The sequence below is a fragment of the Podarcis cretensis genome, assembly GCF_951804945.1.
Source record: "Podarcis cretensis genome assembly, chromosome: 16".
NCBI classification, from domain to species: domain Eukaryota; kingdom Metazoa; phylum Chordata; class Lepidosauria; order Squamata; family Lacertidae; genus Podarcis; species Podarcis cretensis.
The window spans coordinates 18,152,569-18,165,390 of record NC_137186.1 but is presented as its reverse complement, the minus strand read 5'-3'; the positions used below and the strand labels follow the sequence as shown (position 1 = coordinate 18,165,390).

The 12,822-nt window shown below is 44.0% G+C and overlaps 1 protein-coding gene across 2 annotated transcripts in view; it reads left to right on the top strand.

The window, feature by feature from the left end:
- RNF115 (ring finger protein 115) overlaps positions 1-12,822 on the top strand; it is a 41,851-nt gene that overhangs the window by 9,198 nt on the left and 19,831 nt on the right. For both annotated transcript variants that reach the window (XM_079957121.1, XM_079957122.1), the window contains exon 2: positions 12,675-12,733. In XM_079957121.1, the coding sequence (XP_079813247.1) occupies positions 12,675-12,733 (59 nt within the window). The remainder of the gene's footprint in view (positions 1-12,674; positions 12,734-12,822) is intronic.

Genomic DNA, 12,822 nt, shown 5'->3' with positions numbered 1-12,822 from the left:
GGGTTTTACAATGGGATAGAGGCAATTTATTCAGAGCAAAAGGCAAAACTGATAGTTAACAATGTGGTGACAGAAGAGTTTAGAATTGAAAAAGGAACACGACAAGGTTGCCCTATATCCCCTTTGTTATTTATATCGGTCCTAGAAGTGCTCTTGAATATGATCAGAGGAGGCCGGTTGGTGGAAGGTATCCAGGTCGGAGCGAAACAATATAAATTGAAAGCATTTGCAGATGACCTAGTTTTAACCCTACAGGAGCCAGAGCCTAGTACTAAAAGGGTGTTGCAACTGATTTATGAGTTTGGTCGAGTGGCGGGATTTAAACTTAATAAGCAAAAAACCAAGGTCTTAGAAAAAAAATTGACTTCTTCAGAATTAGAAAGGTTTCAGAAAGAGACAGAATTAAATGTGGTTAAAAAAGTAAGATACCTAGGGGTAAACATAACAGCGAAGAACAGGAATTTATTTAAAGACGATTATGAAAAATGTTGGTCTGAAATTAAAAGGGATCTAGATGTTTGGTCAAGATTGAAACTTTCCTTGTCAGGACGTATTGCTGCTATTAAGATGAATGTATTGCCAAAAATATTGTTTTTGTTTCAAACTTTGCAGATTGTGGACAAAATGGAGTGTTTTGGGAGGTGGCAGAGAGATATTTCAAAATTTGTCTGGCAGGGCAAAAAGCCCAGAATTAAGTTTAAGATATTAACGGATGCTAAAGAAAGAGGGGGCTTTGCCCTGCCAGACCTAAAGTTGTATTATGAATCAGCAGCTTTCTGCTGGTTGAAAGACTGGCTACTTCTTGAGAACACTGATGTTTTAGATTTGGAAGGATTCAACAATGCGTTTGGTTGGCATGCATATCTGTGGTATGACAAGGCTAAAATACATAAGACTCATAAGAACCATGTTGTCAGAAAAGCAGTATTTAACGTCTGGTTGAAATATAAAGACTTATTGGAAAACAAGACCCCAAGGTGGTTATCACCAATGGAGGCTAAGGCCCTGAAAAAACTCAATATGGAGGCCAAATGGCCGAAATATTGGGAAATAATAGAAAAAGATGGAGATAACTGGAGGTTGCAGAGTATGGAGAAAATAAAAGACAAAGTGCGAGATTGGCTACATTATGCTCAGATTAAAGAAGTTTTTAAGTTGGACAAAAAGATAGGATTCCAGGTGGAAAAATCAAAGTTAGAAACAGAACTGTTAGAACCCAGCTCTAAGATACTTTCAAGAATGTATAACTTGCTGTTAAAATGGAATACACAGGATGAAACGGTTAAATCAGCCATGATAAAATGGGCACAGGACATAGGGTATAACATCATGTTTGCTGACTGGGAAAAGTTATGGACCACAGGTTTGAGATTTACGGCATGTAATGCCTTGAAAGAAAACATTATGAAAATGATATATAGGTGGTACATGACTCCAGTCAAGCTGGCAAAGATATACCATGTGTTTGATAATAAATGTTGGAAGTGTAAAGAAGCTGAAGGAACATTCTTTCACCTTTGGTGGACTTGCCCTAGAGTGAAGGTTTTCTGGGAAATGATTTATAGTGAACTGAAAAAGGTATTTAAGTATACCTTCCTTAAGAAACCAGAGGCCTTTCTCTTGGGCATTGTTGATCAGAGCGTGCAAAAGAAGGATCAAATCTTTTTTATGTATGCTACAACAGCAGCAAGGATACTCATCGCTAAAAGCTGGAAAACTCAAGAATTACCCACACTGGAAGAATGGCAGATGCAACTGATAGACTATATGGAATTGGCGGAGATGACTGGCAGAATCCGAGACCTGGGAGAAGAACTGGTGGAGGAAGACTGGAAGAAATTTAAGGACTATCTACAAAAACATTGTAAATTGTATGAATGTTAAGAAAGATGTAAGATTAGCAAAAACATGGCTTCAACAAACTAGGTATAAAGAATACAAATTTAAATTTAATTGGAAGACGAAAAGATAAATTTTGGATAAGTAACATTTTATGATTAAGTTTCAATAAGAGTATGTTAAATCCCAAAATTTGAGATATTAATATTGGAAAATTATATTATATGAATTAAACCAAGTTAATAATTTGCTGGCAAAATTTATGAGTTTAGAAGGCAGGAACAAGGGTTGTGAGGAAGTCCAAAGATGAATATGAAATGTGGATATTGGAAAAGATTGTGTTATTATCTATGTATTTTATTGTTAAACTAAAATTTAATAAATATTATATAAAAAAAAGAGAAGGTTACGCAGCTTTAGAAATAATTGCTTTAGAGCCCTGGAATATTATGGGATGGGCCGCAGGTGGTGATGGTGTTCTCTTCCGCCGATTGTGGAGAGTCACCAGATACCTTTAAAACAGGCGTCAGATGTCTCTTAGAAGCTGACTGGGTTTTGGTAACAGAATCGGTGATGCCCCTCCCCCCAATAGATTATTCATGTCATTGCTGATGGCGGTCCTGGCATTGTACAATGTGAACAGTTCTGTGTCAAGGGGTGTGAATACTGTACAACTCATTGAGCAGCATCACCACTGTGTTGTTGAGCCTGCAATGCAATATCCACTTGTGGTGGTGCCAATACAGCTGAAAGGCATGGTGGGCGAAATAAAGTAGTATGGGGGCTTCATTGTGTGACTGGACCCTGCTGATCATGTTATGACATTATGGGTTCTGATACATCAGTAATAGGCAATGGCAAGTTTAAACAGCTAGCTGCAGCTGCAGGGTCACAAAGATGTGCTTCAGTATAGCATTTAATTCACCAGTTATAGGACTGATTGAAGTTTGCAGTGCACTTGGGGTTTGGTCTCATGCAATTATGGAGGCAGAGTGGGTGTTGCGCCTGGTTGAGTAATTATAAGATAGTATTCTTTGCAAAGAAGCACAAATAGCTCCATAAATACAGTTAGTAGGCACCTTTGCTTAACCTCTGGCGAGGGATGGGCAACCTCTTGCCCTCCTAGTACTGCTTGACTCCAATTCCCAGCATCCTCTGATTATTGCCCATTCTGGCTGGAGCAGCTGGGAGTTGTAGTCCAAAGCATTTGGAAGGCACCAGGTTGGTGCAGGTTTCTCTAGGGCAGTGGTTCTCAATCTTGGGTCCCCAGATGTTTTTGGCCTACAACTCCCATGATCCCTAGCTCACAGGATCAGTAAATATCCTCATTTGCATGAGAAAATTTTCAACATTTCCCCCCATTCAATTCCCCCCCCCAACCCCATATCACCGATCTTTTCCGTATCCCATACACACATTTTATCATTCTTTATTTTCCATTTTACACATCTTGTAAAAGTGCCTCCATTGGATTTTTCTCTCTCTTCCCCTCCATCCCAATCTTTAACATTTCTCATTTTCCCCAAATTTCATCTTCACAACAACCCCATTAGGCAAATTAAGGCAAGGAGAAGCAACTGGCAAGGTTACAAGAAAGGGATTTTAAAGCTGGAAAAAGATCAAGCCAAAGGAGCAAGGGCTAGAGCAACTCTTATGGCGAAAACTTACGATGTTTGTGACATTTCATTTAGAAAAGGCAAGTAATGGGTTGGAGGTGGACATGACTGGTGTGGAGAAAGTAGATAGGCTTTTCTTGCAATATGTCAACCCAGTAATGAGTAGGGTTATCCAGTGAACCTAAACAGTGGGAGATCCTGGACTAACAAGAGGAAATGTCCTTCACACTGTACAACATTTCAACTGTGGGAACCACTTCTGAAAGATGTTGTGAATACCACCAACTTGGGAGGCTTTAAATGGAGATTACACAGATTCATGAATGCTCTGGCTATCAGTGGCTACTAGTCATATGGCTGTTAATCTGGTGATCCAGTTGCCATTAGTGCACGCCATGCCAAATTCTGGCCGATCCACCAACATTCATTGGATTGCAAAAAACAACAAACAAACACCAGACTTCTGATTGTAACCGAAATGATTCACTTGCTGTATATAGATAATTTTATAGTATTATTAAATGATATAAAATGGAGTTTCCATATAGAAACATGAATTTAGAGGTGTTAATACAAAATAAAATATTTGAAAAGAGCAACTTGTACATGTTTAAATCTAAAGTAACTTGGAGCAATTGGATATAACTTGCATATGAACTCATAAGTGGCATTGACAAAGCAAGCAGTCATCGTGAATAACAGAACTTCCAACTCCCTCCAGCCCATCTACAGTGGTACCTCGGATTAAGTACTTAATTTGTTCTGGAGGTCTTAACCTGAAACTGTTCTTAACCTGAAGCACCACTTTAGCTAATGGAGCCTCCTGCTGCTGCCGCGCCGCTGCAGCACGATTTCTGTTCTCATCCTGAAGCAAACTTCTTAACCTGAAGCACTATTTCTGGGTTAGCGGAGTCTGTAACCTGAAGCGTATGTAACCTGAAGCGTATGTAACCCGAGGTACCACTGTAGTTGTGAAACAAATCTAAGTTCCCTAGCATACTGGTTAACTAAAAATTTCTTGGTTGTCAGTCTTAAGGATGTAGGCTAGGCCTTGTAACAGTCCTCAGATTGAGGAAAGCATGTGAACTGAGGCAGATTTGTATTTTATTTCTTTATTGCTCAAGGTGGTGTCCATTGTACCCCCCCCCCCATCTTATTTAATCCCTACAACAACCCTGTGAATAGGTTAGACTGGGAACCACTGACTGACCCCTGGTGAGCTTCATGGCTGACTGGGGAATTGAATCCTCGTCTACCACGTCCTCGTCTGACCCTAACTCCTATACCAAGAAGAACAAAAAAAAACCCTTTTATATCAGTCAGCAATAGGATGAGTTTTCCATTAATTTTACTGTTCATGTAGGCAAACCCACATAAAACATAGACTATGAAATACCACAATCTGGGAGGTGGGGTGGGAATGAGCAACTGGGACCCTGCTGTATCAGCTGTTCCTCACACAGAGAACTTTGACATGCTTCCAGACCTTTTGGTTTGCTAGAACCTGTTACGCTTTCGCTTTTGTTTGGACGTTGGGCTTGCTTTTCCTGTTAATCTTATCATAAAGCCAAGGTCTCCACCTAAAGCTGAAGATATCTGCACAAGGGTCCAAGCAACCTCTGCAGGAAAGACCCAGAGATAGCCTAGTATCGTCCACTTTGACCCATCATGGCTGCTCTGCGATGTGCATGAAACACACACACACACACCCTGACTACTGGGTGTGATGGATACATGTGTAGGCCCAGCAGGGACCAAGTTAACAATGGCCATCCATACCTCCTCCTCCTCCTTATTATTATTATTATTATTATTATTATTATTACATATTAAATTTGTATACAGCCCATCATCTGAAGATCACAGGGTGGTTCAGAACATAAAATTACAAAATGAGAACACAAAATTAATTAAAATTTTATATATGGATGTTTTATGATGGCCTATCTTTGTAATGCCTAATAAAGGTTTGGCAAAGAAGTAGAGAACAGAAAATACATAATAAAACAAAACAACCCCCCCCCCACAAAAAACCAACCACTTATAAATGGACATAGAATGTTAATCAGCTAAAGTCTTGGTTGAAGAGGAACATTTTCGCCTGGCCCCTAAAGGTGTATAATGCATGCGCCAGCCAAACCTCCCTGGGGAAAGCATTCCACAAGACTCATGTTGTCATCCTCTGGACCTCTCCTGGAGGGGAACATGAAAAAAGGCCTCGGATGATGATCACAGAATTTGGGTCAGTTCATATGGAGAACCAGTGTTCTTGTAAAATTGCACACTGGCCAGGAAGTGGGGAATACAGATGGAAGTCATATCAAGGACCAGGCCCTCCCCCTTTTCCTTGGTCCTTTCAGGTATCCCACCCCCTTGCAGCTTCCTAGAAAATCTGGTCAGATCTGAGGCTTGGAAAAAATGTTTGCTGTTGTGGATCAATATAGATTGGGTCACAGGATATCCTGAAGTGGTTTCCACTTTTGCAGGGACTGCCCTCTACAGTGTAGTTGGAGAATGTCTGATCTCCAGCTGTCACTGATGTTGCAATACCCGTTAGGCAAGGCTGTAATCGTGGGGTTGACACAGCCTGGCTCCCTGCGTCTAGATTTCAAATCTTCCTGATGAATCATAATTTGGCTGTGTTGTAAATAATTGCTCTGAGCCTTTCCCCTTGCTTGAGTACCAGCCAACAGTGTGGAATGTGGCTCTTTGTCCTGCTGGCTCATTATGATTGATTATTGCCTTACATCTTCACATCTCACTTCCTCCTGCTGTGCAAACCACAGTGGTGTAGGTGTGGTTCCCACGCTGTCACCCATCCAGGTACTGTCCGCACCCAGACCAGCTTAGCTTCAGGAAAGTGGTGGACTCAACCTGGACCAGAGCCTGCTAATGACAGGAAATACCCAAAGTTGAATATGCATGTATGGTTGATGTCTTTACCCAAGGTTGCCTCTGAGTGCTCTACCTCTAGTGGTTAGGTTGGTGGACACCAGAGGCAGGGCCTTTTTCAGTGGTGGCACTTTGTTTAACTCAATAGCCCACTTTGATGGCTTTTAGGCAGCAGGTAGAAACTTTACCAGGGCATTTGGTGGACGTGATTGGACATTCTGCTGTTGCCTCAGTTGGTCCTTTGTTTGAGTTCTGATTGATTTTTCTTCTTTTTTAAATGCAATTTTTTTTATTTAGCAAAATATTGCTTGACTGTAAGAATAAAACCTCTCAGCTGTTTACAAGACATGGGGCACATATCACCTGATGAGTTCTGTCAGCAGAAGCCATGCAAGGACTTCTGCTGTGTAACGGGACTTTTCCTCATCTCCCTGCAATGGGCCTCCCCCCCCCCGCCAAGTATTTATTTATATATTGTGCTTATATCCCACTTTTTCCTCCAAGGAGCTCAAGGTGTGGCATACATTATTCCCCCCTCCTCATTTAATCCCCACAACAACCCTGTGAGGTAGGTTAGGCTGAGAGGCAGTGATTGACCCTAGGTCACCTAGTGAGCTTCATTTCCAAGTGGGGATTTGAACCCTGACCTCATAGTCTGACACCCTAACCGCTACACCATATTGTCTTGGCTCGGGTTCGGTGGGAGAATCCAGAGCGCAGGGTGGGGGTCGTTTCAGCTGGCAAACTGAAATGCTTGCACTGATGAAATGATCAGAAGAGTGCAACATTAAAGTCTTCCTCATCATGTATATATTGCCTTGAAAACCACCTTCACAATTACTATTGAAACTTAAAAATGGAGGCACTAGCAGGCGCAAAACAATCCATTCAGACACCCTGGTAGATTTCTATCCCAGAATTTCATCAGAACTCTTGACATTCTTTTCAGTGGTGCATCTACACTCAAGAGAGCCAGAACTTTAAAAAGCTTTTTACGCAAACTGAGATTTTCAATATTATACAGCAGGGTTTGGGTGCTGGGCACCCTCCAGATGTTGCTTGGTTCCAGTTCCCATCAGTCTGGTCCATCATCCTTGCTGATGAGAGCTGGAGTTCACTAGTCAAGGATGGTGGGAGCTGAAATCCAGTAACATCTGGGGAACCACGGGCTTCCCATCCCTGCTGTACAACAAGAGTCTCGGGTGGTGCAGTTTGCTCCATTCATTTACTATATATAAAGGTAAGGTAAAGGACCCCTGGACAGTTAAGTCCAGTCAAAGGTGACTATGGGGTTGTGGCGCTCATCTCGCTTTCAGGCCGAGGGAGCCGGCGTTTGTCCACAGACAGCTTTCTGGGTCATATGGTCAGCATGACTAAACCGCTTCTGGTGCAACGGAACACTGTGACGGAAACCAGAGCTCAAGGAAACACCGTTTTCCTTCTTGCTGCAGCAGTACCTATTTATCTCCTTCGCTGGCGTACTTTTGAACTGCTAGGCAGGAGCTGGGACGGAGCAACAGGCGCTCACCCTGTTGCGGGGATTCGAACCACCGACCTTCTGATTGGCAATCCCAAGAGGCTCAGTGGTTTAGACCACAGCACCACCCGACTGCCCCACTATATTTATATAAGAATGCCCAGTAGAATTGTTAAAATGATCCAATGCATTTAAAATATGGTTCCATGAAATGACATCCTAAAATAACAGCTTGTAGCCTAGAACTCATTGGGTGGTGAGCCAGGCACTCCTGGTGGTTTGGGTGTGTTCACATTAGGCGTGTTATCACATTACATTAAATGAGCGTACACAGTCTGTGTGCACAGATAGTTGATCTGTGCAAATAAACAAGTGCACACTCCAGGATTATTATGAGTAAGAGTATTGTTTGTTTTTGAATGTGAAATTTGTAATGTATTTCCTACGTTGATTCATTTGTTGCTGGGATTTGTAAATCACTAAGATTTCTGTTGATATATGAAGCGGTACATAAATTTGCTAAATAAACGTGTAGAGGTGGTTTGTAGCTGTGTTCAGCATAACACATGAACTACTGAACTGTTTTCGTCGAGAAAGGGCAGCGACTGAGTTGGTTTGAAAACAGTGCAGGGGCAGCAGTAGGTGGCAGGAGGAGGTTCAGTAGAATCATAGCATTGCAGAATTGGAAGGGACCTATCTCATCCAACCTTTTGCAATGCAGGACTCACAGTAGCTCGGCAATAACGCTTGGCATGGGTATTGTACATTTTTGCAGTTGTGTCTTGGAGGCCGTCGCTCACCTGAGGCTGCTAAGCAGAGTTTGCAGCTCTTGTGTTTCAAGGCCCCTTCTACACACAGCCGCTCAAAGTTGTATGGTAGCCCTTTGCTCATACTGCTACCCCACGTGGACACAATCTCTCTGTAAAAGTTTGCAACTGGGGCTAGGGTGGCTCTCTTCTTGCTGATCTTCCTGGCGTGTTGCAGCCACACTATGATGAAGTGGTTGCTCACCTGGCTCAGCAAGAGAGGGGCTTTAGCTGTTGTAGCCCAACAGCATCTCCTGGACTATAGGGAAAGGGTTTCAGGATTCCAAAGATGGCAGGAGGAGGTGTGAAGAGGAGCCCTGGGCTTTGTACGTATCCTCTCCCTCTGCCCCAAAGCCTAGAATAGTTTTACAGCCAAAAAATTCATGGCTCTCATACAGCTCATTTCGATGCCTTAGCTGAGCTGCCCTCCTACTGGTGCATCTCTAAACAATTGTGTTTCTGTGACTGCTTGGAGCTGCATTTGCCCACAAGTCCATCCTTTTTGCAGCCTCGGGCATGGCGCGTTGAGTCTTCTTTGCTGAATGATGAGGCCGGGCAGTGAGAATATCTCTTGATGGCGGTTCTGAGGAACCCTTGTGAGTTGGAAGCCATAACTGATGAATTGGGCCATGTGATTTGTGATGGAACTGGCACTCGAGAAACAAACACAGCCCTAAGCCGGTTTTCATTTTATCGGGGATCTTCTCTGGGACTGATTCCCCTATGCAACAAAACCAAGTGTGTGATGCAGAGCGGTATAGCTGTCCTTCTCTTACAAACTTCACAGCCCTATATAACCTCTGTTTTGAAACAGCTGCACAGCTTGATAGTTCGTTTCTGGGCCCAGTTCACATTGCTGTTTAAAGCCTTAAATTAGACTCATGCCCCAAATACCTGAAAGATTGCCCCCTGCCCTACAGACCCTATTGGGTGCAAAAATCAACAGAAGGGGCCTCTTGGTTGTTCCACCACCCACAGAAGCTCAGGGGGGCAGGCACAGGAGATTGTCTTCTCTGTGGTGACCCCTAGGTTGTGGAATTCCCTCTCCATGGAGGTGTGTCTGGCACCTGCATTGCATAGCTTCTGGCGAATGCTGAAGATGCAACTTTTTAGCCTAGCTTTTGACACTTGAGGTGTATATTTTTAGGACCCACCTTATTTCGGTCATGTTAAGTTGTTTTGGAATGATTTTAATATTGTGTTTTAATTGTTGTAACCTGCCCTGGGACATAGGGGTGAAGGGTGGATAATGAATTGTATTATTAATAATAATATCTACCATTTCAGGACTGTGTTCTCTGTGCTTGATCATTATGATTGCCAATCCTAGTAGTGCCAGCCAATCCTAGTGGATTCTGCAACCTGTATAAATGATTGGCATAATTAGTTTTGCCTGCATCAGTCTTGTCATCTTTTAAAAAAGTGATTTGCATAATTTATTCCTAGTTTGAGCAATCAAGGGGGGGGGGAGAGACAGAGCTCTATGCAAGGCACAGAAAGTCTCTCCATCTTTCTGGCTTCTGGGCTCCCAGCTGTCACAGCCCACGTCCTTCCTTTATTTATTTACAACATTTTTATGCCACCCTTCATTGTGTCAGATTTCAGGGTATTGTAAAGCATGAAACAAAGGCAAAACACACAACTTGACGACATGCAATAAAAAAAAGGGCAACACTGGATAGGAATGAGCATAAGAAGATCCTTCCAAACATTCTGTTCGCAGGACACACCAACAGGATTTAGCCTTTGTTCAGAACATGCCTGACCTTCCCCTGACCAGGTAGCGAAATCCCTCCAGATTGTTATCCAGCATTTCACATTTTCACTTGCCCCGGCAAATATGGCAAGTGGACTGTAGAGCTGGGCAGTACCATATTTTTCGCCCTATAAGACGCACGTTTTCCCCTCCAAAAATGAAGGGGAAATGTGTGTGCGTCCTATGGGGCGAATGCAGGCTTCAGGAGAGCCGCAGCGCCAGCCCCACAAGGTCGGGGGACAGCGGGGAGGCGGAACGCCGCCATCCCACTGTCTCCTGATGTGGTTTGGAGGCTGACGGCGGGGAGGCGCGTGCTTCTCCCCGCTGCCAGCCCCGCAAGCTCTGGGGACAGCTGGGAGGTGCTGTCCGGGGACAGCGTGGGAGGCGCAGCGCTTCTCCCCGCTGCCGGCCCCACAAGCGCCTGGGGGAGAAATATTTTTTTCCCCTTTATTTCCCCCCCAAAAAACTTGGTGCGTCCTATGGGGCGAAAAATATGGTAACTGTTTCAGCAGTTGTACGGGGTCTACCTCCCCACCAGCCACTGCCTCCATACCCATCTTTGTTGCTGAGGTGCCTGGAGGTGTTTCAGCTGCAAAACAGCAAACTTCCCTGCAGGGCATGCTGACGGGATACCACTTTGGGTGCTCGAAGTCATGATGCTCCAAGCAACCAAACAAACACCACCCTGCCAGTCTTTCCTACAGGGGAAGAGCCACCATGATGCAGTGGTTGGAGTACCCACTCGGCCATGAAACTCAGTGGATGACCTTGGACCAGTCACTCCCCCCCCCCCCACCTAGCTTACATCACCAGGTTGTGGTGGGGATGAAATGAGGAGGAGAACCACATACGCCACCTTGAGCTCCTGCTGGCATCCATCCATCAGCAGCAGTTGCAGGCCCTTATCAGAAGGCCTTTGTGTGAAGAGATAAGGTGGAGAGTGATGGGGCAGACAGATGAGCTGCTTAAATTTGATAGGATTCCTGTTTTCATTTCTGTGGATGAATGAGAGGACTGGCAACTGAAGGTGACCCCCTTCAGGGGACTGGGTTTGATTTAGGGCCTCTAGAACGATGAGCGCCTACACCAGAGGTCAGCAGAGTGGTGCTCATAAGGTGGAAGGCTAAACACCCTTTGGTGTTTACCTTTTACTCCCTTGAAAAATATGGAGATCTGAAGAAGGAAGTGGCAAGAGTGACATTCTTTCCCACTTCCTCTTCCAACTCTGTGTGTTTTCGAAGACTGATTATTTATACTTTACTATCAGTTATTTATTATTTTACTATTCATCAAATTTCTATACTGCCCTTCATCTGAAGATCACAGGGCAGTTCACAATATAAAAACACAAATATGCACACCACAATAACAAACAAAAGCAATACTCCCCACCGTTTAAAAGACCATAGGTTATTTAATTAGCCAAAAACATGGGAGAAGAGGAAAGTTTTTGCCTGGCACCAAAAGATATATAATGAAGAAGCCAGGCGAGCCTCCCTGGGGAGAGCATTCCACAAATGGGGAGCCACCACAGAAAAGGCCCTCTCTCGTGTTGCCACCCACCAGACTTCTCATGGAGGAGGCACATGAAGAAGGGCCTCACATGATGATTCCAGAGTCTGGGTCAGGTCATGTAGGGAGAGGCGGTCCTTGAGGTATTACAGTCCTCAGCTGTTTTAAGACTTTATAGGTCAAAACCAGCACTTTGAATTGGGCCTGGAAACTAATTGGCAGCTAGTGCAGTAGGGCCAGGATTGGCATATACTCAAACTGTCTTGCCTCAGTGAGCAACCTGGCCACTGAATTGTGCACCAGCTGAAGTTTCCAAATTCTTCAGAGGCAGCCCAATGTATGACGAGATGCAGTAATCTAACTGAGTGGCTACCAGAGCAAAGACAACAGAAGTTAGGCCAGCCTTGTCCAGATAGGGGTACAGCTGGGTCAGCAGCCGGAGCTGATTGAAGGCTCTCTGTGCCACCGAGACCACCTGAGCCTCAAGTGATGGGGATCCAGAAGTTCCCCCAAGCTGTGTACCTGCTCCTTCAGAGGGAGTGCAACTAAATCAAGATCTCTTGGGAAAGCAACTTCTATGTGTACATGCACTTTTTCTCAGGTGGATGTGGGTGTGTTTCATTTGCAATGGGTGACAAGAACGGGCAGTGTACTCTCAAATATCCAAATGTTCCCATGAACCTAAAAAAGTCTGTGGGCTTGTTTTTGTGTTGTTGACTGTGTAGGCTCCACCATTCTCAGCCTAAAGCCACCTTCCCTTTTCTCTTCCTCTGCAGGAGTACACTTGTCCCAGATGTGAGTCTGGCTTTATTGAAGAAGTGACAGATGATTCCAGGTATCTTTCACCCTCAGAGACTCCCCTAATGTTGCTAGATTTCTCATATCTACCCTCTCCCCGCCAAGTGTTTCTTCTACTGATGGATA